General features: G+C 46.9%; 2 protein-coding genes across 4 annotated transcripts; one reads left to right on the top strand and one right to left on the bottom strand.

The window, feature by feature from the left end:
• The first annotated feature begins 1,146 nt into the window (after positions 1-1,146).
• Positions 1,147-10,194, top strand: LOC120652438. Of its 3 annotated transcripts, none has more exons than XM_039930256.1 (10): positions 1,147-1,575; positions 4,925-5,110; positions 5,370-5,462; positions 5,655-5,837; positions 5,943-6,045; positions 6,142-6,327; positions 6,714-7,771; positions 8,053-9,032; positions 9,750-9,828; positions 9,893-10,194. In XM_039930256.1, exons 1-9 carry the CDS (start codon positions 1,393-1,395, stop codon positions 9,814-9,816), a joined length of 3,039 nt encoding a protein of 1,012 aa, XP_039786190.1. In that variant the 5' UTR covers positions 1,147-1,392; the 3' UTR covers positions 9,817-9,828; positions 9,893-10,194. The 3 variants fall into 3 exon arrangements, with proteins under 3 accessions (XP_039786190.1, XP_039786189.1, XP_039786191.1); XM_039930255.1 differs by having other exon boundaries at positions 1,148-1,575; positions 9,750-9,812; positions 9,893-10,053; XM_039930257.1 differs by lacking the exon at positions 1,147-1,575 and adding an exon at positions 1,704-4,537 and having other exon boundaries at positions 9,750-9,812; positions 9,893-10,053.
• A 2,610-nt stretch (positions 10,195-12,804) lies between these two features.
• Positions 12,805-14,272, bottom strand: LOC120652439. Its single transcript, XM_039930258.1, has one exon. The coding sequence runs from the start codon at positions 13,854-13,856 to the stop codon at positions 13,017-13,019; it is 840 nt and encodes a 279-aa protein (XP_039786192.1). The 5' UTR covers positions 13,857-14,272; the 3' UTR covers positions 12,805-13,016.
• Positions 14,273-24,659: the final 10,387 nt, after the last annotated feature.

Raw genomic sequence — 24,659 nt, 5'->3', positions numbered from 1 at the left:
GATGATCAGGGGATGGACGGACGGATGGGTCCATGCGGCCTTTCGGTCGCGTCGCGCCTCGGCACTCGGGAGTCGGGAACGCCTTTCTTGACTGTTTCCTGGCTAGCTTCCTCCGATCCTTGTGGCCGCGGGCTCTTCCCCGCCCAAGCCCGGCGGCGGCGGCGGGAATCGGGATCGCGCCACGCCAGCGCGCGCGGGTGACTGGACATCGCGGCTCGCGAGGTGGACGGCGTTCTCGGCCGCGCGCCGCGCCCAGAGCGCGCGCGCAGGCCGGCGGCGGTGGAAGGGCGGCTGCTCGCGGCGACGACTTGGCCGAGCGGAACAAAAGGAAATGAAGTACGTGCGGACAAGCCGCGGACACGTTGTTCCTTCGGTGATGGAAATCGTGGCACCCAACCCAACTACTAGTTCCCTTTCCTGCGGTCAACGGCGCTCGGCTGGGCCTCGGTACGGGCGCTTGGCAATTGTTCCGGCAAAGACGCAAAGTCCCGTGGCGGATCGATCTCGCGTTCGATCATCATCCCTCAGCCCGCCACCGTTCAGGACTTTTGTAGACCCAGACGCCGCGGCCTGCTCCCGGATTCCTTGGGCACGTAAAGTTTTTTTCACTGCGTCTTTGGTAGGGTAAACTCGGACCGGACCAACCCAGCCACGGCATGACGCCAGCCACAAGTCGGAACTGGAATTGCTGTGTGCGGTCGTAACCGAGCAGCACTAATCCCATGTGCGGTTTTAACCGAACCATCCCGCCCGGAGTCAAAGTGTCCGATCCGTGCCATGCTGTCGAGGTGCCGGCGACCCGGCGTGTGCCGCCTCACTCCCCCCACCCCTACCCCACCGCAGGCCCACCACGCAGGGAGGAAAACCGCGGCCCACGGCCCGAGGCTGGGCGCGCGCGAGAGTCACCACGACGACGGTTCCACTGGGCACCGCCTGGTCCCATCCCCACCTCGGCGACGCGCACGCACGCAGGCAGGCTCGGCGACGCGAGCACTCACACTCGCCTATAAAATCCCGGATCCAGATAGGGACGGCCGCCAGCGCCAGGGCCTGCCCCACCACCGCCACCGCCTCCCCTCCGCGTCCACACCAGCAGGTTTCCTGTTCCTTCCCCTCCCCGGCATCCCCCTCCTTCCGCGCGCGCCCGACGCGGGGCACTCGCCTACCTACCCAGCCCACCCCCCCACCCCTGGAAACCCGAGCAGGCGAGCACCGCCCTAGCACTCGTAACGGCTCCGCGAAAACCCCAGGGACTCGGTAGCGAGTAGGGACTAGGGACCGACCAAAAATCCCCCCTCCCCCCAAGCACGTTTCCACGAGCTCCCCCTTTCCGTTTCGTTTCCACGATTCCGGATGGCCGCCGCAGCGAGGTAGCGGGCGGCGACTCCCGGGATGGCGGCGGGAGGGAGGGGGCCTCTGGCGCCGGCGCCGGCGCCGGAGGCGGTGCCGGCGGCGGCGGGGGCCGCGGCGGACGAGGTGGTGCGCCGCGTGCGGCCCACGGAGGCCTCCGAGCGCCGCCGCGCGGAGGTCGTCGACTACGCGCGGAGGCTCGTCGGCTCCGCGCTCGGCTGCGAGGTGCGTGCATCGTCCTCCCGGCAGCGCGGTGACGGCCGCGCGCGCGCGCGCGGCGCCGGACGCCCGGACCTGCCGTGTTTGTCTGTTCTCGTCTTTTCGCCTTTTCGGGTATTCGGCGTGGATGTGCTCTGATTTGGCGGGTAATTAGTGCACTCTCCCGTGATGCCACCCTGACATGTCTCGGGATTCTCCTCTTGTCTGCTTTGCTCCTTTGGGAGCCGTTTTGTTAGTTTAACCTTCGTTTTCTCTTGTTTATTAGTTTAGTTTGGTTTGTTTAGTCTTCTTCCATCGCTTTCCAAGGGATTTGACGCGATGACTTTCACGAGGGGCTTAACTTTGATTATTCTGTGAGCTTGTACGGATCCGGATTAGCTCGTCAACTATAGGGGGTTCACGAAGCCTTTGATTGTTCTGTTTAATTCGTACGGATCAGGATTAACTATTTGCTCGCCGCGGGTCGTTATTGTTCAGCTTCGTTTTTTTTAAAAATAAATTATGTTGTGCTGGCATTTACGGTGGCGAATTTGGGATCATTTCTTTTTTGATAGCTGGGTTCTTTTCTGTTGCCATGAGCATAGGAATTGTTGAGTACCTTTCCGTCAGTCTGTGACTGAGGTGTGAGCTGAGCTGTGCCTTTTTAGCTTATGTACACGTTCCTGTCCGACATCCTTTTCTCGAGCAAAACCGGACGCGTTTCTGTGCTGTTGATTAGAGGGTTTCGTGAAGCATTCAAAAGAACCTTTTGTGTCTGCACGAGCATTACGTCGGACGGAAGGGCGTGATATCCTGTAGGAAAACCAATTTCTATCTGGCAAGTTTCTTACCGGAGAAAGTATAGACAAACTTTTCTATCTTAGCAGAAAGAAAAAAGAAGTAAACAAAAAAAATTGGTTGTAATCATGGTTTAATTTTCAGTTTCTGCCCGTGATGGCCTGCTTTACTAGCTGGCAGCAGTGTCGGCTTCGAGTGTGCATATCCAACCACCCATCCATCCGTGTTGACTCATCCACGTGGAATTTACTGAATAGTTTGGCAATTGAGGAATGCTGTTGTGGAATCTTCCTGGCATGGTGACTCTGCGGTAGAGGATTTGACACAGACGGACTGAGACTCTGCTTTGCACCGACAGCTGCCTGCCAACCTCCTGCTTTCAATTCTGCATTTCTGCTGCCATGTACCTAGAGCCGTAGAGCGCGCATTGTTGGAACACAGTTTCATTGTTATTTTACTGATTGAAGTTCAGCAGGAACGCTGTTTGATGAGTCGTACTTTAAGGTCTGCACATTTATATATGTGGAAATTCTTAGCACCTCACCCACAGATGGTAGATCTTGAAAACTGGTCCTTATTTGTTGCTATTCTGCCAATCACTTTTAATGCGTACGTGATGCACCTTTATAGCTGGATTTCCTCACAGCGTGTGGCTGCTGTAGCATACAGCCATTAGCCCTAGATTTGGAGCCATGTTATGGTGCTTCTTCATAGCATTTGTCGATGTCAATAATTACGGTTTGCTCCTTGGAAAAAATTGGCATTGTGGAGATAAGTCTTTGCTGAATTGCCATCATGTGACTGTTACTGGGAGACATAAGTACAATGTTCCATGTTTTTCTGCTATGCCAAAAGTTTTTTTTTTCTCGGAAAACGCAGGAGAGCTGCGCATCATTATATTAAGAAGGAGGGGGTAGGAAACCCCAGGTGATACAGTTTAGGGCCTGTACCAACCCAAACAAGGAAAAACCCCGAAAAACTATTACAAAAACACTACAAAGCGGGGCCTGACCAACTAGGGCTAAAAACTAGAACTTATGCCACATGAGATCCGAGGGCGAGGAGGTGTGACACTCCTCGAGCCCCGGCAAAAGACCACTGATGCAGTTCTTCCCTGATACCCAAAATAACACAAGAGACACTAGGTGTAATCCCGTCGAAGACACAGCGGTTGCGGTGCTTCCAGATGGTCCATGCTCCCAAAATAAATATGGAGTCCAATCCTTTTTTAACTAGACCATCAACTTTAGTATTGACATCCATCCACCACTCGAAGAAGGATAGATTGTTCTGTGGGGCCAAGGTTTGCAGGTTGAACATTTGCAATACTCCGAACCAAACCTGTCGGGAGAAAACACATGCCACTAGCAGGTGGTCAGCAGTTTCTTCAACCTGATCGCAAAGAGGACAGGCTGCCGGGTGGGGGAGGCCCTTTCTGGTTATGCGATCGGCTGTCCAAATTCTGTTAAGAGCAGCCGTCCATAGAAAGAATTTGCACTTGCCTGGTGCCCAGCTCTTCCAAATCTGTTTCCAAGGGCCAAATCCAGTAGCTCCAATGGATAGAGCTTCATAAGCTGATTTAGTAGTGTACTGACCAGTAGCAGAAAATTGCCACACGTGCACATCGTCCACTTCTGTTTGCAAGGAAAAATTAGAGAGGACCTCCCATAACTCAAGGTATTCAGCTAGGACTTCTAGTGTGAGTGCTCCTTTTATGTCAGTGATCCATCTTGCAGCTGTTAATGCGTCAAAAACCGATCTTTTCCGAGCTCTCGGGGCTATCGCAGCAAACAGGTGAGGCACCAGCTGGTCCAACCTTTGCCCATGCAGCCATCTATCCGACCAAAAACAAGTATTTTTCCCATTACCTACCTCAGAAACAATGGCCACCGAGAAGAAAGCCCTAACCTGCTTTGGAGCCTGGATGGGGGAGAAATTCCAAACCTTATTGGGTTCCGTTTTTTGCAACCAAAGCCAGCGCAAATTGAGAGCCCAACTGAGTTGCTGCAGATTTGAAATGCCAAGGCCACCGAGTTCAATAGACCTTGTCACTTTGGGCCAAGCAATGAGACAGTGCCCTCCTCTAACATCTTTTCGACCCTTCCACAGAAACCCTCTTCTACACTTATCAATTGCCTTCAAAGCCCATGGAGGAAGGTTTAAAGCCATAAGCAAATAGATTGTCATGGAGGTGAGTACCGATTGTACCAGGATTTTTCTTCCAGCCTTAGTGAGGTAGAGTGAAATAAGCAAGGAACATTACGAGATGCCTAGTGGCATTCTACCATTTCTTTACCATATTTGTTATCTGAAGAATAGCCAATTTATAACTTTATATTAATAGCAAATCATTTCTTCATGAAATGTCTTGTTGAAGACCTGGAAATAATTCAAACTTTCAAACTGCAAGTTATAGCTATAGGCTTTATCTTGAGTAATGCAAGTTTTGGTTTTGACTTATATTAACCATTTTGTTACCTATAGAATGCCTTTCTATCTCATGTAGACCTGTTCTGTGTTAAACATGTTGGCACATTGATTTTATGATTAACTATCACTGTTTTACTGTATTGCTCAGGTTCTTGCATTTGGATCGGTTCCACTTAAGACTTATCTTCCTGATGGGGATATCGATCTTACTGTCCTTGGAAATACATCTTATGATAGTACTTTGGTTAATGATGTTTCCTGCATCCTTGAGTCTGAGGAGCAGAACAGTGATGCTGAATTTGTAGTGAAGGACTTGGAACAAATCAATGCTGAGGTTCATTCTCATTTCCATTTCTCTGATGTCGTAATCTTATCACTTCTCATTTCCTATACATTCCTAGTCGTTTTGGATGATGGTTTATGCAATCTCTGATGTCGTAGTATGATCACTTCGCATTTCCATTTCTGCTCATTTAATAAATTCTTATACATGTAGAGTTAAACTTCAGGGCTGTGTGTTTCATCTTCCTCTTTGACATGTTATTTATTGTTTTGCACACCGATCTAATTATCTGAATTATATGTCCATCCAGGTCAGGCTTGTTAAATGCACTATTGGAAATATTATAGTTGATATCTCATTCAATCAAACTGGCGGGATCTGCGCACTCTGCTTCCTTGAGCTGGTGATTAATGCATTTTATTGTGTGAAATCCTATTTCAAACATATACACTGTTCCACTTCAAAGCCTTTCCTGTTATTTAGGCACTTAGCTTGTTGAATGTGTAGGTTGCTCAACATTGGTTTTCATGCTGTCTAGTTATACTTTTAAGTTTTTATCATACCAAGTCATTGCAAATAACGATTCCTTCTTCAGGTTGATCGTAAAGTTGGTAAGAACCATCTAGTTAAAAGGAGCATCATATTGATCAAGGCATGGTGCTATTATGAAAGTCGCCTACTAGGAGCTCAACATGGACTAATATCCACATATGCGCTGGAAGTACTTATCCTTTACATATTCAATCTATTTCACAAATCTCTCCACAGCCCTCTGGAGGTATGTCTTGGAAGAATGTACTTGTTTCAGATATTGAACACATAGTTGCTCTTTTGGATAATGAAAAGCTCACATGTTTTCCATCTCCCTGTGTTTTTTTAATAGGTTCTTTATAGGTTTCTGGAATATTTTAGCAAGTTTGACTGGGACAACTATTGCATAAGTTTAAATGGCCCTGTTGCTTTGTCATCTTTGCCAAACTTAATTGGTGGGCTACCTCGCAATCTTTTCATTTCTTTCATTGGCAGAGTAATCACCCGATGCCTATTATCTGAATTAACTCTAAAATTTATCCTTCTTGCAGTTGAAGCTACAGTTACACGTATTGATGACTTACTGTTTGACAAAGAGTTCCTTAAGAGCTCAGTGGATAAAGCAACTGTACCTCCAAGAAGTTCTGATGCATGCTATACGAGATTTCGTCCGAAACATCTAAACATAATTGATCCACTGAAGGAGTGCAACAATCTTGGCAGAAGTGTGAACAGAGGTCTGAACTAACCCAAGATATGTCTATGAATCTTATAAGTAATCCTCTACATCTAGAGATGCAAGTCCTAATCATTTTGGGTGATTGGGTAGACCCAAAAAATTGATAAAATGAACCAGAATAGCATTCCTTGTAACTAAGAGAAATGATCTAGAATTGAATGCCATCGTAATTAATTAGTTGACCCGAAAACATCATTAGGGTACACTTGCATCCTTATACAACATCTTCCTGCCTTCAAAAATTACAAAGTGGATAAGCTTGCTCAGGCATCATAATTTTATGCCGTCCTGCTGTCTGTATGCAAGAATTGCATAAACCCATGCATACCTAGCTTCGTGTTTGTGGTACCTCATCAGCTAACTTAGAATGGTGATTTTGTGCAGCTAGCTTTCATCGTATTCGAACAGCTTTCTTATATGGTGCTCGAAAGCTTGGCCATATCCTCATGTTACCACCAGAAGTTATTCCTGATGAAGTTTACGGTTTTTTCAAAACCACTTTGGGAAGGAATGGAAGTGGGGTAAGACCAGATACTGGCAGCAATGGTGCATTTCATGCTTCCTTTGGTACTGGTGAGGCTCTTTTGGAAGATATATATAGTATGAATATCTCTTATGATGAACAGCATGAGAACACAATTTCTTATCATCTTTCAAAGAGCTTGGGTGATAAGAACTTACATTTTGGAAAGAATGGACCTACACATTTAAATAGTTCTTTTCCAAGGGTCCACAACACTGCATTAAGTACTGGTTTAAGTACGAGGTCATCCAATTCTGTCTGTCATGCACCCGAACAAAATTCATCATTTTACCAAAGTAACGGTCACGCTGGCAGTAGAAATTGTTACTCCAACCATGAAGTGGAGCAGGTATGTCACTATACTGCCAAAGCCTTCCACATGGATGATAGGCCATCAATACAGTCACAAGTTCCTGTGGAAAAACAAGATCTTCGTCCTCCACCATTGAGCTTGCCTGATCTATCAGGGGATTTGGATTCACAATTTAGATGCCTGCGCCAAGTTCAGTACCACCTCGAATACTTGTTTGATGGGTTTTTGCAGTCTGTTCACGAAGCATCTTCTGCTGATATGTTTCGCAATCACATTCCTGCCCATAGTGTCTTGTTCAACAGCGATGCAGGAATGCCAAGGCTACTATTGCCTTCATCTGCTAAAAGCAATGGAGGGAATACATCTCCTGTTTTTTGTTCTCGGAGCACGGAATATGTTTCACAGCATTTACAGAATGAGAACCCGTTGGACAGGACTTGGCAGAAGAACGTTTCATTGCCCTCTGGAACAAATTTTTCATCCAACGGACTCTCACCATCTTCTTCTAATGCTGATTCAGAGGTTTCTTCTGTTTCATGGTGTTGTAGCTCTGAGGATAGTGCTGAGATGCATGGAAGCGGAACCGACATGCACTTTTCAATAAAGGTATGGAGATGTTGTTTGCCAATATCTGATCTTTCGTCTGTGTGTAGCTACTAGCAATTTGATATTCTTCTGTTTTCACAACCTGGGTGATGTTTTTATTAGAGCTTGTCAGTTTCAAGAAAAAAAAAATTGGTCCAGTTTGACCATTTTTATTATTACTGCCCATCGTAACTTAAGCCGAACCAGTTAGTTTGCGAAACATTTACTGGACACTTACAATAGAAAACGTGCCTGTTAATATACTATGATTACAATGTAATTTTCCATTTGTTGTATTCCAGAGATATGATATTCACAAAGAGCGATTGGTGCCTTCAACAGAGAATGGGAAAACACTGTCAAATCAACCATTGAGGTTTGAAAGCAACCACAGCTCAGGCACAGGAGCAAGATTTGTGTCTCCCAGGGAGCAAGTTGCACAAGATGCTAGAACCAAGGAACTACCAATAGGTCAAGCATTGAAGATACAAGGATACGTTCGATCAGATAGGAAAATTGTCGAAAAGCTCAATTTTCATACTCAAAAGAAATTTGTTCGACACGAAGATGAAGCAAGGCATGTACCAAAGTACTGCCAGGATTTATGCTCGAACAAGAACTTTTTGCAAAAGCAATATGATACTGACATGGAGTCTACACCAGCTCCCAGTGCAATGAATCAGATGCCAAAACATCAATCATTTAACATTCCAAATACTACAAAGTGTGCTGGAGCTAGCCTATGCAAGAACTTGCCCATAAAGCAGAGATTTGGCACTAGCAAAGAGCATGAGATATTTGATTGGCCGACAAAGCAAAGACCGATTTGCGAGCCATTGAATCTGGAAAACAGACGAAGTGGCTGGGATTGCTCAAAGAAGATATCAGCTGGAAAACAAAATTGTTATAACCACAAGGAGCACCTGCCTTTTGTAGGAGGCACAGGGGACATGCCATGTAGCAATGCAGTAAACTCTCCAAATGGTTTAGAAAGGGAGATTAATTCAAACAATCTCGTTGAAAATGGAAGTCGCCTAAGGCCACTGCTGCCAGAGGTGTTACTTTCTTGTCATAACATCAATAGCCAAGAGATGCCTCCAGTATCTAATACTTCTCAATCATACTTCCCTGTTGCAAATGGTCAACCATTGGAGACTATTGAGTTTGGATCTTTGGGCCCTTTTGCATTGAAATCAAACAGAACTACTAACACACAAACTGCCATTACAGATGCCCCTCCATTGGTGTTACAGAGGTATAGAGCTGCCACAACCGAAAACAGGTAATTTGGTAGTAGTTCATAGCTTTAAATTATGAAGTCTACAGATTATACATTCCTGCAACTGCAACTGTTCATAGCCATTAAATGCGAGATAAATGACTGGCGAAGTATCTGGTATTTCTGTTCTAATTGGGAGTTGGGGACTTTTTTTTAGTAAAGGGAGTATAGGGACTTTGGGCCTGTTTGAATGTCCTAAAATTGAGCGCTAAACTTTAGCACATATTAGTACTCATATCCCACTGTAAACTTTTTTAAGTCTTGGCTGAAGTTTAGCCCACCCCATCCTGTTTGGATGAGCTAGTGCTAAAGTTTAGCACATTTAGACATTAGCATTGGCATTTGGATCGAAACACCCTCTTTGTCATGGAGTACCAATAGGTTTGTGTAGTAGCGAAATCTACCATACACTAGAATGTTACTCCCTCCGTTCACTTTTGATAGCTATATTTCAAAAACTCAAATGTTCAAAAATGATAGCTATATTTGCTATTGGCATGAGCTGTGGCAATAAATAGCACTAGTAATAAGGTGTTCCCAGTTAAAATATTGGAGGACCAAAAAAATCTATGTTGCATTTATAGATTGATAAGCACACTTGATGCTCTTGGTCATTGTGCTATATGGAAATATATCAATCAAAACTGAATGGAGTATGAATCAGTACATGTCTCAGTTCTGTACGAAGCTTTGAATATTTGACTTATGCATTTGTTTCAGGCCCCCAGGATCTTGCAAAGTGGGTGATGAAGATGAATTCCCACCTCTTAGTGCTGGGATCCGGTGAGAACTTACATAGGTACAGACGAATACAACTGATCATAGAGTTAGCGATAGGAGCTGACCAGTTGAGCTTTGTGCAGAATTTTCATGGGAGCATAGATACGAGGATTGCGAGTGGCATAGTATACTCTACCTTGTCAAATTTACTTTCATGTCAGTAGTTACACCGAAGAACGTTTATACAGTTATGTTCAGCACAGCTTAGCAGGATAAAAAAAATCAGGTAAAGTACTTGGGAGTTGGTTTAGCGCACTACTGCTGATGTTTGCTTGTTGCATTTACTTTTCTTTGCTTCAGCTTACTCCATTGGTCCCGCTTCTTGATGAGTCAAATAATTTTAAATTTGATCAAATGTATACAAATACAAAATTATTAACATTTATATCTTCAAATAGAAATAGATTTAGTATGAAAATATATTATATGACTAATCTAATAATACTTATTTTATAATATTAATGCTATTACTATTTTATATAAATTTGCTTAAATTTAAAAAAATTTGAATCTCGAGGAGCGAGAGTTGCATTCTTTTCTGGACGGTCGGAGTACAGTCTAGTGTCGTCTCCAACGGAAAAGGATTATACTACTTTGTACTGCAATAAAGATAGCGATAGAATTATAAAAAAAAAGATAACGATAGAATGTGAAGGTACGCCATCACTCCAGCCGGTCCGAAATTCTGGCGTCGGAAATGCCCGCTCCGTTCGTACGTCGTACTGTACAATACTGGTTCCTTTTCAGGCTCCCCTGAGGCCCTGACACCAAGGACATCTTCCTTTTCTCCTAAAATAAAAAATAATCCACCTTCGGACAAGGGCTGGCTGGGACTCCTTTCTTTTCTGATCTACTGTAAAAGGCTGCGCATCCATCCTCTGTAGTACAGCTCAAGGAAAAGGAGGTCATCCTCCGGGGCCGGGGCCGGGCCGCTATCGTTTTCGGCTTCCCCTTGGACTCGTACTGGTAGTGGCAGCTGCCGAAAGGCAGAGTTGCAGTGAGCCGTTTCACTCTGATAGCCGGACGTCTGATCGGCCTGCGGGCAGCAGCTGCCGACCGAAAGGTTTCGGCAGCGGTGCAGCCAACGTTTCACCAATCTAGAAACTCTGACGGTCTGTCCAATCAGACGTTGAAACCATTGTACCTTGACCTGGACCCTTTTGCCCACCATGCTTGATGTGATGATGTCCGCTGCAACTGCTGCTCTGTGCCGAGCAGAACATTTCCGATTGTTTCTCCTCAGCCTCCTCCACACCGCCGATCCCTCTCAACCCTCTGTTTTCGGGTGTTACCACTTTAGCTTGGGGTGGCTCCCACTTGATATTATCTCACCGAAACGAGTGCGGCTTCATGCACTTGTATATGAAACTTGATGACCTTATGCTGCTCCCACTTGATCGTTCGGTTCCCTTATCTAGCCTGGCCAAACTTGCTTTTCTTCTTAATTGATCTGGCACCTGTCTTCTTAATTGCTTGTGTCTTGTTCTCCAAAGAGGAAAAAGAAAAGCTCCTCTCGTGCTTCAATATAATACCCAAGATTGCTCTAACGCTTGATTCACAAGAAAAGGAAAAATTCCTTTCAAAAAAGAAAGGGAAAAACAAAAGGAATTGCAGTAGAATGTCTTCTGGCGGCACACTAGAAGCTTGTCCCTTTGTACTCTTCTCATGGAGCCCGTATCCAAACACCGAAGCCCACTACAGTCACAGTGCCAGTGATCACAGCTCGGTACAGATCAGTGAGCTAGCTCCTTACTTTTCCTCAGCACTGTTACTGCTGCGAGGACAAGCAGTGGAGCGCAATCCACCGGGCCCCCGTCAAAAGCTTCTTCTTTTATAGCTCGCTCTAGGCACCACGGTGCAGCTTTCGTCCAAGGCTTTTTTCTAATGTTTTCTTCTCATGCCCTGCTTCTCTCTGAATCAAAAGGCCACCTTTTGCCTCGTCGCTGCCACAACGCAGAGCAGGCGAGCAGCGATGCGCAAGGGACGGTGGCAGAGGCATGGCCGGATGGCCCCTGCCGCGGTGGCGCGGCTGCCATCTCCTTTCTGCTTTCCTCGCCTGGCAGGATGGCCAGGGGCGTGCGCGATCGCAGCTGAAAGCAGCTTCGTCCTCCGATCCGCCCTGGCGTGGCTGACAGCGCGATCCTGCGCGGCGTAGGGGATGGTCTCCGGCTTCGTGCGCTCGGCTGGCCCAGAAGCGAGTGGCGGCAGATGCTTGCGCGCAGGATGCCGGACATGGCGTCTCAGCTTACAGCTAGAGAAGGATGTGGTAGTGGAGGCTGCGGGCAGCAGATCTGTAGTTGTGGCCGTTTCACTTTCACTCTGAGTAAGCTTTTTTGTGGCCCATGGTATCCCGGGCAGTCGATCGGGTGTCCATTTCCCATGGACGGCGGCCTAACCTAAGCTCACCAATTCGCAATTTGCGATAGGCATCAGCCTCATCCTCCCTAAAGGTTGAAATCAAGAGGACGGAGACAGCACCACCTCATTGCGAACCATCATGGCAGACGACGACCGGCTCTACCACACAGGCACCGCGCGGTTGCGGGGTACGAACGCTACCGATGCGAGGCTAGTCGGCTGGTGGTCCGGCGCGGCGAGGCCGGCCGGTTCACCACCACCTTCGTCTCACCTACCTGCCTGGAGTGAGAGAGTGAGACCCAGCAGGAGGGCCTGGCCGGCCGGTCTCCAAAGGAAAATCCCGCAGGGTCGGTCGGGTCGGCCAGACCCAGACGGGTGATCAACAGCTCAGTCGGCATCGATCCCCTGCTGCATCGAGCTGTAAAGGGCGCGATTCGCTTCGCTTTTGCCAAGCAAAGTGGGGGGCGGCGGCCGTGCGTGCGTGCAGCGCGCGCCACCGGTTGCTCTCGCGTCGCGCGCGCGCGCGCTGCTTCCATCCTTGGACCTCACGGCGGCGTGCCGGGCCGGCCGACACGGCAGGTTCTGCAGCCAAGCTCACGTAATGCAGGTACAGTGTAAGATCCAGAGCGCGACGCGGTTTTCAGCAAGAATGTGCAAGAACAGTTAGTGAAGACTGGAGAGCAATGGAATTTGCTTGTCCTCAGGACGGGTAGTCGCTAGTCGGTCGATGGGCGGCCTGTACGGTCGGCATGGAGTATGAACACGGCGAGATCCGGGCACGCTGACGCAGTCATGTCATGCGCGCTCGATCGTCACAGCTCACACGGGGCAATACGGTTTGTTCTGGTGCTAGACGAGCAGCCTGTGCCTGGCGAGGAGGGACCACACGTGGCGGAACGCGGCGACGACGGCGCGGTGGTGCTCGGCGGCGTTGAGCGCGAGGTAGCACGCCAGGAGCTCCTCCAGGTCCTCCGGCGACCGGATGCCGTTGGCCACCACCATCTCCACCATGCTCTCCGCCATCTCCCGCTCCGGGTCCGACGACGCCTTCACCACCACCAGGCTCTCGTACAGCCACCGCCGCCGCCTCGCGGGCCCGTGCCGCCGCAACGGCGACGCCGGCTCCTCCGCCTCCTGCTCCGCAGCCACTGTCGCCTTCCCCTTCTTGCTCGCGCCTCCGTCGTGGTCGCGCCGCCGCCGATGATGATGCCGCCTCCTGCCGCCGGCCGGCTTCACGTGGAACCCGCGCGCCCTGGTCGACGGCGTCGTGGCGGCCGACGTCGTCGCGCTGGCGCTGCTGAAGCCGCCGCCGCTCTCCCACGCGTCGGCGACGGCCGGCCTCGTGACAATGCGCCGCAGCTTGAGCTCGGGCGTCCCCGGCGGCGCGTCGAGCCCGCCGAGCCGCCGGTCCCCCGCGCGGCGGTGCACCACGTCGACGCGGACGTCCAGCGCCATGTCGGCGGCGCAGGGCAGCTCCTTGTCCTGGCGCGCGCGGTCCGCGCTGGCGAAGTAGTAGGACGCCCTGTTCGGCGACACGGCGCACGCCGCCGCCGGCGGCGCCGGGCGCTGGCCGGTCGGACGATTGTCCGCGCGCGCCGCCGCCGCGTCGGCGGCTTCGCTTCCGCATGCTGCGGCTTGCTGCTTGCCCTTCTTCCTCCTGAGCTTCTGGAACCATTTGGGCGCCGGCATGGTGTGCACTGGCGGGAGCTGAGCAGGGGGACAGGGACAGAGACCGGAGTCTGGCGCGGGCAGGCTGCCGCCGCGCCGAGACAGGGGAGTTGGTGTGCGTGCGCGGCTGCGCTCCCTGTGGACGGCAGCGCAGCGCAGCCGTTTGTTGAGGTGGCGATCGCCTTGACCCGGGCGGGAGTCGGGACTCGGGGGAGGCTGGCCTGGGAGGATGATGGTGCACTGGCTCGGCTGGCTGGTAGCTGAGGCTTTGGGTGGAGCACTGAAGAGACTAGTGTTATATTGGGAAGTGGAGGAAATGCTGCACTGAAGCGGATGAACGAAACAAACCAAGGAGATTGATGACAGCTGCAGATCGGCAGCGCTACAAGTGTAGGCTTGCTGCCTGCATGGACCGTGTGAACTACCGGTGCTTTTGGTCAGGGCAAATTGGTTGGAGAGAGAGGAATACAAGTTTGGTGATAAGAGGCGAAAGAAATCTCCTGCTTGTTTGATGGAAATGCAAGTTTTAGAGTCAATTTGGATCCAAGTGCTAATAGGTGAAGGGCTAAATTTTAGTACTAGCTCATCGAAATAGAAGTAGTGGACTAAGACTCCGTTTGGATCCAAATGATAATAGGTGAAAGTGCTGAACTTTAGCGCCAGTGTATCCAAACAAAAGTACTAATATGGTGAGCTAAAATTTAGCCAAGACTCAAACATTAACAAATAGGTGATAAAGTTTAGCATTCAACTTTAGCTCCTCCAAACATGGCCGGAACTTTAACCAAGACTTCAAAAATTTAGCATATGTTTTTTTAGAAATTTTTTTAGGATATCTATAAGTGCTAATATGTGCTACCCTTAATGGACGGGGAATGGAAGTGGACGGATTGAGCTCCCACAATCACTTACTAGGAGTGGTGTACTCCTACTAGGTAGGAACTATCGTTTTATGTGAAAAATTGAAACACTCCTCTTAACCGTCCATTGTAAATGTGTGCGGGGCGCGCCGGCCAGCAAATGCGTGGGAGAAATGCACTGCACTGCTGCACCGCGTCTGCATGTTTGCGCACGGCAGACACACCAAAGTCGCCTCGCCAGCAGGGTCAAAAAGCTACACGGCCGGCCTCAGGACGCACGCATGCACGCATCAGAGGCTGTGTTTAGTTGCAAAATCTCTCACTCCAAACTTCACTATTCATTTATCACATCAAATCTTTTGACTCGTGTATGGAGTACTAAATGTAGATAAATAAAAAACCTAATTGCATAGTTTTGATGTATGTTGCGAGACGAATTTTTTGAGCCTAGTTAGCCTATGATATGACAATATTTACCACAAACAAATGAAAAGTGCTACAGTATACTACAGTATCCGATGTAATCCTTTTTACCACTTTTTTTCAGATCTAAACATACAGCCAGAGTTGTACGCGAGCTGCTGATGCGCCCCACAGGAGCTCCGGTTTCCCGCGGCGGTGAGGTGGGGCGCAGCACCCCTTGCCCGTGCCGTGCGCGCCGCGCTCGTCCGGTGCGGTCCCGAAACTTGGAGCCCGCGAAACGAATGCGTGCCACACCCATCGCCGGCGCGGGTTGCGCACGTCGTCGTTTCCCCCGCATCATAGGCCGATCGACTGCGGCGACGGCTGCCGCGCCGAGAGGGCCGTCGGTGCCGCTGGAATATTGGCGTGGCAGCGGACGGCGGCGGGCTCACGGCGGATCTCGAGCCGGCCGGTGGATCGTGAGCTCCTGCCACGCCGCGCTACTGTACGGCAGGCAGATTGAAGGCAGCATTGTGAAACGAACCGTTCGAGCGGGCTGGATCGAAGATTCGAATGGACGGGGGCGCCAGCAGCCTGCCTGCCTGTAGCAGCATTCACAGCTCTTAAGTCTGAACTGAACGGAATGGTCGGTTTGATGAGCCCGGTCGCTGCGTGCATCTGTAGTCTGTGTGTGCGTGTATAGTATGTCTGAACTCGTGTATCCGTAATAAGATGCACTGTTACTACTGTATGTCTGCTGCAGTTCTGCACAGGCGATGTGTGGGCATCCCACTAGACAGGCAGCGGCGGATAAGATGCCATCATGGCCAGAACGAAGATCCGGCAGCGGGCCGTTGGTCGTCGATCCGCACTCGGTTCGCTGCATCCGACCAATAGTATTTTTCTTTCACACCAAATCAGTACCAATCAACAGCCAGCAGTATTTTTCTCTCACAACAAATCAGCACCAGCCACCAGTCACAGTACAGTGAACAGAGTGCCAGTGCAATCATCATGCAGCTCGATCACGATTATTATAAAAATAGAAAAAGTTATGCAGCTCATGTTCTAACACATGCTTCCTCTATGCGTGCTAGTGCTCCCACCTTTAGAGTCCTAGCTGTTGAATAATTAGTCAATTGTATAATTCAATTTTGAAATAAAAAAATCATAAACATGACTAGATCTGGTATGAACAGTTCTACCATATTAGTAACAAGACGCAACAGGATCATAATCTCAAAAAATATGGTTGAAACAAATCAAATAACAGTGTATGTACTGAGCTTTGGCCTTCGGGAAGACCAACGACTTCGACGGGACGAAGACGGTCTTGCAGATGGAGTGCAGCAGGCGATGTCGTAGACGACGCGCCGCAACACCTGGCTTGGATGAAGGACGATCCGTGATGAAAATCGTTGAGCAGTCGCGCCGGGCGCTTTCCAAAAACCTTATTCACCCTCTCAGTGCAGGATCCCAAAGGCGAAAGTAGACATGCTCCCTCGTTCACCAGTGCTCGGGATGGATTAGGCTACAGTGGCAGCATAATAGTGAGAAGAGGCAAAAACCCTAGCTTAAGTTGATATATTTTCTGATGGCAGCCTATGAGTTGAATATATAGGAAAGTCATATGGTCTCCTCAACTTCCACTAGCAATATGAGATTAAAGATTTGCACCACATGGACCTTTTAAATTTATTTGAAATAGCTGAAATATTTAATGGGCCAAGCCCAAAATCCTAACCCCTATCATTTCTAAATGACGTGAAATGGTCATCAGAATTCAAATGAACTCTAAGGGAAGCCGTAGTCAGATAGGACACAGTATTAACCACCCTTCCTCTGAATTTATTTACTCCTATCTATATATCATATCTAGATATATAAGTAAATAAAATCTATCTATAAAATTAAATACGATTAATAATTTAGAAAGGGAGGGAATACGAGTCATGGTGCTATGTTGAGTATTGTTGAAACTTCAGGTGAAAGAGCTCGTTTGTGGTGCTCACGAGTCACGACACGTCGGCACCTGCGCTCGTCTGCAGGTTCTGTCTCGACGGAGTCGTGTCACCTCACCTCACCTCACCTCCCCCCGCCGCGCACGTGCCGAATCCGTCACGTCGGCCTGACGGGTGCCGCGGCCCGCCCGGCCGGCTGCCGACGCGACCCGATCCCTGGAATTCAGCCGGCGCGCACGCCCCCACCGGCAGGCGGCAGACGACGACTGGACTCTGGAGGCGCCGCGCGGCCTCGATCAGCGGCGGCCGTGTCGTCGCCCGCGGCGCGGCGGACCGGGGGCAGGGTGCCGCCGGGGAGATCTGCCTGGGATCCGCCCGCGGCCGTGGCGGGGGCCGCCCCCTCCTTTCTTCCGCCGTCCATATGCCGCTGTCGCGTAGTCGCCGTCTCATTCGCGGTCGGCTGGCCTGGGCTCGATCGGCCTGGCCGAACGAGAGCGAGACAAGCCAGCTGCAGTACGGCTACACCCGGTCGTCGTCTTGCGCTCGCGTCGCGGGGCACTCTCCATGCATGCATTGCCGCACGTGTGCGCGCCTTCAGCCACACGGCACACGTGCGCCGCAGTGCACGTGTACAGTATATTGCAAATGTAGCTTATATGCTGGTACGTTGTCATCATATACTGGATGTTTATACGTATATACACTACTACAGGCTTTTTGTCCCAGTTGAAAAATTTTGTTGTCCCGGTTTTCTAACCGGGACCGCTAAAGCGACCCTTTTGTCCCGGGTCAGGCAACCGGGACAAAAGAGGACCCAACCGGGACCAAAGGATCTGCCAGCGTCGACGTGACAGGCACCTCCTTTATCAAAAGATCATTTTTTCTATTTCTTTTGGGTTATTTCTATTCCATTTTAGATTCAATTTTGTATTGGAATTTAAGTGGAGTGTGAACTCCACTAATATAGAAAAATATAAATATATATTCATTTATGTAATATTAGTCCTTAATTTTTATCATATATATATATATATATATATATATATATATATATATATAGGAATTCACATATACAATGTGAATTCCTATATATACGATAAATATTAAGAACTAATATTACATATATATATATACATTTATCTATATTAGTAGAGTTTATATATATATTTACATACATATATGTATATATGCTCAGATACATACATATATACTTAATTACATACAAAGTGCAACACAAAAGTCAATTACATACAAAGTGCAACAAAAATTTTACTTAATTTTATCATATTTACTCCTATTATCTATGTTTGACACGCCATCATAGTAGAATTCTCCTGCCGGGTTCAGGATCTTGTGAACAATAAATCCGCTCATGGCTTCTTGAATCGCCAGGATCCTTTCCTCTGGTATGAGTGTATCATGCATTTCATCAAGCTGTGGAAAAATAAGAATATTGATTAGAACATTACAAAATAAGTTGCATGCAACTATGATAAAGTTTTTTACTTACTTCCTTCTCCCATGCGGTTTCGGTCTTTTGAGGACCTATTAGGCATTGATATTCTCTATGACATAGTATGCACATAAATTAGTTCCTTGCGCCTGCCTCCGACACTTTAAGAGAAATAAATAAAGTAATTAGCTATCAATGTATACATATATATTAAAGGATATGAAACATGCAAATAAAGTAGAATCCCATCCGTACCGGAAAGTTTGTCTTCCATTTTAGTTCGGCGCTGAAATTGCCACTATGCTTTCGAACGAATTTCTTCCAAACACTGAACATGAACCCAGATGAATAATTAAAGATAGTTGATTTCAAAAGCAATGGTGATTGAGGTGGTATGACAAGAATTAATTATTTGTTCAACATGTTGCTCATGTCTTTGTATTGGTCTGGATCTCTCTGCAAAGAGTCCAAAACAACTGCTAAGCTCAAGTCCGGAGATATGACAACTAATATCCAGTGATCTCTGCAAGATTTCATGTACGGTTAATAAAATTTAGTTATACAGAACTAAATAGTTACATGGCAGAAAAGACTTACGCAAAGTTGTACGGAAATAGAATAAGACCCTTGTAATGTTGAATGCTTAAGTACTTGTACAAGTTTTTGAATGTTTCTGTAGGATTGCTCTGGAGAGTCTTGCAATTCACAACCGTTGGGTCCACGAAGCCGATGTGATAATACCCTTTTTTCCGGCATGTTTGAATCTCCATCCTATGGGATACAAAACGAAGTAAGAAATCTCCATCCTTAGTTATATATGGTAATGAACAAGATTTAAAGAACGCACTTACAGAAGCCACAAAGTGACGATAGATATGTCGAGGGCGTCCTGATGGTATAGTTGGTACACTTCTTCCCAATCAATCCATATGATGGCCTCTCCACGAAAGAAATCTTCATCTCCAATATTTGCGCCATGAATGAAGTTGCAATCTCTCATCGCCTTGATGTACAAGTCATGTAGCCTTCGCATTTGCATTGGAAGCAACTGCACAATATGTGGGGGGACAAGGCTGGTGCCCTTCTTATATGGCCATCTCACCACTGGAGCTATCGGATACTCTTTCAGCGGATCCGGATCTTGATTCGAAGCCCCTATTATCTGATCAGTAGTGAGTTTTGCTGATTGCAAGAACCTAGAAAGACTTGTTGTTTCTGGTTTAGAACAACTAGCGGTTCTATTGATTGTTTCTGTTTGGCCCCGAGCTGTGGAACACCAGACGATGACGACCCTGATTTCCTCTTGTCGTATGATTTATTAATTAAGCGGTCGTAGTCCAAAAGCGGCGGTTTCTCAATAAACTTTCTCCTATTCGATTCCTTCATTTCAATAAAAAATTTTAATTTAGAAGGGTCCAGTGGTTTATTCAAATTCTCTGGCTCCGTCTTTTTCCGCTTCTTTGGCGGTAGCGGATGAGGTGAGCCAGGAGATGGCGGCTCGGCATGAGTAGTCGACGGCTGCCTAGGAGATGAACATGCATGAGAGTGTTCTTGGGAAGGTCCCGGAGACGGTAGCGGAGGAGGTGAACGACGAGCGGGTTGCGGCGATGCCGGCCTTGATCCCTGATCGGTAGGCTTGAGGATGATGTACCGCTTGTCCCATAGGATGTAATCATGAATGGCGTCTGCTAGTGTTGTCTCCCCGTCACCTCCAGGAGTATCGAGCTCGAGATTCTTCCAATCATTGCACACTTCCTCAACCCCAACTTTAGCGTATCCAGCCGGGATCTCCTGCCCATGGTACACCTCGCCTGTTGTGCTTGGCATGGCGGAACCGTACACTACCATGAACCTTAAGTTCTTACTGCAAGTTTGAAGTGCACAAGTTGTCCGCTGGGTGATCTCATCCACTAGATAGTGCTGCTCGGCCGTCGTATCAAAAGCGGCGATTCCCGTATCGGCAGGGAGGCCCGTGGAGGTGCAGCTGCTTTTACGTTGAGATAGGCTGGCCGCCTCGACATTAGGCTCTGCAGGCGCTGTTTGCTGTTGCTGCTGCTGGCTCATTGCTAAGGCCACCTGGCGTCTAACCTCATCTGCCATTCTTTCATCTTGTGAGAGGAGTTGTTCCTCTAGCCTTTGCAAACTAAATTTCCATCTAAATTTGCAATCTAAATTTTCAACTAAATTTCCATCTAAATTTGCAATCTAAATTTCCAACTGAATTTGCAAACTAAATTTCCAACAAAATTTCCAACAAAATTTCCATACTAAATTTGCAAACTAAATTTTCATCTAAATACATCTAAATTGAGGTTAAATTACAAACAAATTAGTGCACTAGACAAATTAATGTGAATCACAACAAATTAACTTCAATTACAAAACAAATTAACTTGAATTACAAACAAATTAATACACTAAACAAATTGAATAATAAAAAACAGTAGCCCTCAAATTTGAACCTAAAAGTTGAACCAAGGTATGTTCAAATTGAGGGCTATTGTTCCATCAAGCAGTGCCCTGCAGGGCCGCCCGTCGGCCTGCATGCCGGCGTGGGTAGGGGGATCGGGGTGCGGCTCACAACAGGGGACACCACTATTTTGATTTGTGCTTTTTTTTTATCTTGGACTGCCGTGTAAAATGTGTTCCTATTTAGCTCGTACCCTTGGTACGTTAAGATATTCCAAGACAGTCCCCTAGACAATAAGAATAGTTGTTCACCTATATCCATGTTATGCATTATATGTCTCCACAACTAGCTGCCGAAAGTGTCGATGTGTTGACGTGTAATCCAGATCTCAGATTTTTTTGGGAATTCCGCGGTTAGAATCTTCTTATGTTCCTCGATATACGGATCCACCAAGAACGATTATTGAAGAACCGCATAATGCGCTTTTTTGAATGAGTCATCATCTGTGCAGACATGAGATTTTTTTCTCTAGTGTGCCCTTTCTATTTAGTCTCCCCTCATACCGCAATTTAAGGACCCCAATCGGTTTAAGATCATCAATAAAATCAACATAAAAGTCAATAACCTCCTCTGTTTCGTACGCACTGGCGATGCTTCCTTCTGGACAAGCACGGTTACGAACGCATTTCTTTAGTACACCCATGAACCTCTCGAAGAGGAATATGTTGTGTAGAAATACAGGTCCGGGGATATCAATCTCTTTCACAAGGTGCACTAAAAGATGTGTCATAATGTTGAAGAATGATGGTGGAAATATCAACTCAAATCCAACAAGACATTGTACCACATCATTCTGCAGCTTTGTAAGATGGACTGGGTCAATTATCTTTTGAGAAATTGCATTGAGGAAGGCACATAGCTTCACGATGGTTGACCGCACGTTCTAAGGTAGCAGCACAATGGAAAGAAGTTCAGTCATAAGCACGTGGCAGTCATGAGACTTTAGGTTTGTCAATTTCTTATCTTGCAAATTTAGGATTCCTTTTATATTCGATGAGTACTTAGATGGGACCTTAACACTGCTCAAGCATTCAAACATGCTTTTCTTTTCTTCTTTGCTAAGAGTATAGCTGGCGGGACTTAAATAGTGTCGTCCATTGTCTCACTTTTCAGGATGTAGGGCATCTCTGTCTTCCATTCGTTACAATTCCTGACGTGATTCTAGTGTATTTTTATTCTTTCTGTACACTCCCAAGAATCCTATTAGGTTGATGCAAAGATTCTTTGTGAGGTGCATCACATCAATTGCATGGCGAACATCTAAGACTTTCCAATACGGTAGCTCCCAAAAAATAGACTTTTTCTTCCACATGGGTGCCAATCCGTTGTCGCTCGAAACAGGTTGGCTACATGGTCCCTTTCCAAATACTACTTCTATATCTTTGACCATTTCAAAGACGTTGTTGCCAGTACGGTGCATCGGTTTTGTTCAGTGGTCCGCCTGCCCTTTGAAATGTTTGCCTTTCCTTCGTACCTGATGTCTGACGGGAAGAAACCAACGATGACCCATGTATACACACTTTCTACAGTGAGTCAACCATATACTATCGGTATCCTCCAAACAGTGTGTGCAGGCTCTATATCCCTTGTTCGATTGTCCCGACAGGTTACTAAGAGCAGGCCAGTCATTAATGGTTACGAACAACAATGCTCATAGGTTGAAGTCCTCTTGTTTGTATTCGTCCCACATTCGTACACCTTCTTCACTTCATAGCAATAACAGTTCCTCGACTAATGGTCTTAAGTACACATCGATGTCATTTCTGGGCTGCTTTGGGCCCGAAATAAGTATAGGCATCATGATGAATTTCCGCTTCATGCATAGCCATGGTGGAAGATTGTATATGCATAGAGTGACATGCCAAGTGTTGTGTCCACTTCTTATCTTACCGAAAGGATTCATGCCATCCGTATTCAAACCAAACCTTATGTTTCTCGCAACCAAGGTAAAGACGATATACGTTCTATCTATTTTTCTCCACTGTGACCCATCCGCTAGGTGTCTCAACATTGAGTCTTGCTTGCGTTTCTCTTTGTGCCATCGCATAAACTTAGCATTTTCTTTATTTCTAAACAGACGATTCAAACATGATATTATAGGCGAGTACCACATGACCTTGGCGGGAACTCTCTTTCGGGGATGCTCCCCCTCGACATCCCAAGGATCATCTTTTCGGATCTTGTAACGCAATGCACCGCATACGGGGCAAGCATCCAAATTCTCGTAGTTACCTCGGTAGAGAATGCAGTCATTGGGACATGCATGTATCTTCTGCACCTCCAATCCTAGAGGGCAAACAAGCTGTTTCGCTTCGTACGTCGTGCTAGGCAATTCGTTGTCTTTAGGAAGCATTTTTTTTTCAAAAGTTTTAATAATTCACCAAATCCCTTGTCTGATACACCATATGTTACCTTCCATTGCAGCAACTCCAGTGTGGTGCCAAGCTTATTCAACCCTTCCTCACATTCCGAGTACACCAATTTGCGATGGTCCTCTATCATCTGCTGGAACTTTAGCCTCTCTTTTTCACTCTCACAATCTTCACGCTCATCGCACAATGCCTGCCCAAGCTCGTCTGTGGGCTCATTTTCTGCAGCATCTGCTTCAGGCTCTTTCATGGCAGTATCATCGTCAAAGGCACCGAATCCAGCATGGATAAAAAAAAACTAACATCATCACAATCTACTTCTTCATTGTCTTCAATCATAACACACTTTTCTCCATGTTTGGTCTAACATAAGTATTTGGGCATGAAACCATGACGGAAAATGTGACTGTGAAGGGTTGTTCTAGAGGAATAATCTTTATTATTCTGGCAGTGTAAGTATGGGCAGCACATGAAACCGTTCTGATTGTTTGCATCGGCGACATTCAAAAAATAATGCAAGCCATCAATGAACTCTTTGATACGTCGGTCAGTTTTGTACATCCATTGCCGGTCCATCTACATTGTTTGAATAACATGAATACAAAAATAAAAGTCCAAATTAATACTATTCTTCATACACTACGATTAATTAAAAGGTCTACATAATACATCACACAAATATAATAATTTAAATGGTCCAACCTAAAATAATAGCAAATACAATACATGCATGCTAATACAAACTACTCACGAGACCTATTGGACGAGGCCACGTGAACTGCCTCGCGAAGTCTCCCCATATTACGGTCAAATTCTGCTAGCCTTGGCGCTTCACACCTTGCATTATATCGAGCCATCAACTCGCGATTGTCATCCGTACCATGTAATTCGACATTAAATTCACGCTGAAATTTGTGATTTTCTCGACCAAGTTCAAAGCATTGAAATGCTCTCTTAACCCAACGACGAATACGACATCTCAGAAGTCCAACACACTCATCAGATCGGAACTCAAAGGAATGTCCGGTGGTCTCCAGTTGATTGCGTACCGCCGCACGAGCAGATGCACGATGCTCCAATGTACTCACAGGTGGCAAATTCATACTCCTTACACTTATGTTTACAACAATATAATGAAAACACATACAAAATACAACTAATTAGTCATAATACAATAAAAATTAATAAAATGCTAAATAGTCACATTGTAATATATACATACTCATATTCTAATATATATACTCTCATTGTAAACAAAAATCTAGTTTCAATTTGTAATAAAAATATAAACTCTCTATACATGGAAAAT

Source organism: Panicum virgatum, chromosome 9K (genome assembly GCF_016808335.1).
Source record: "Panicum virgatum strain AP13 chromosome 9K, P.virgatum_v5, whole genome shotgun sequence".
In the NCBI taxonomy this organism is placed as follows: domain Eukaryota; kingdom Viridiplantae; phylum Streptophyta; class Magnoliopsida; order Poales; family Poaceae; genus Panicum; species Panicum virgatum.
Note: the sequence above shows the minus strand (reverse complement) of the source record. Positions and strands in the feature narration are given on the sequence as shown.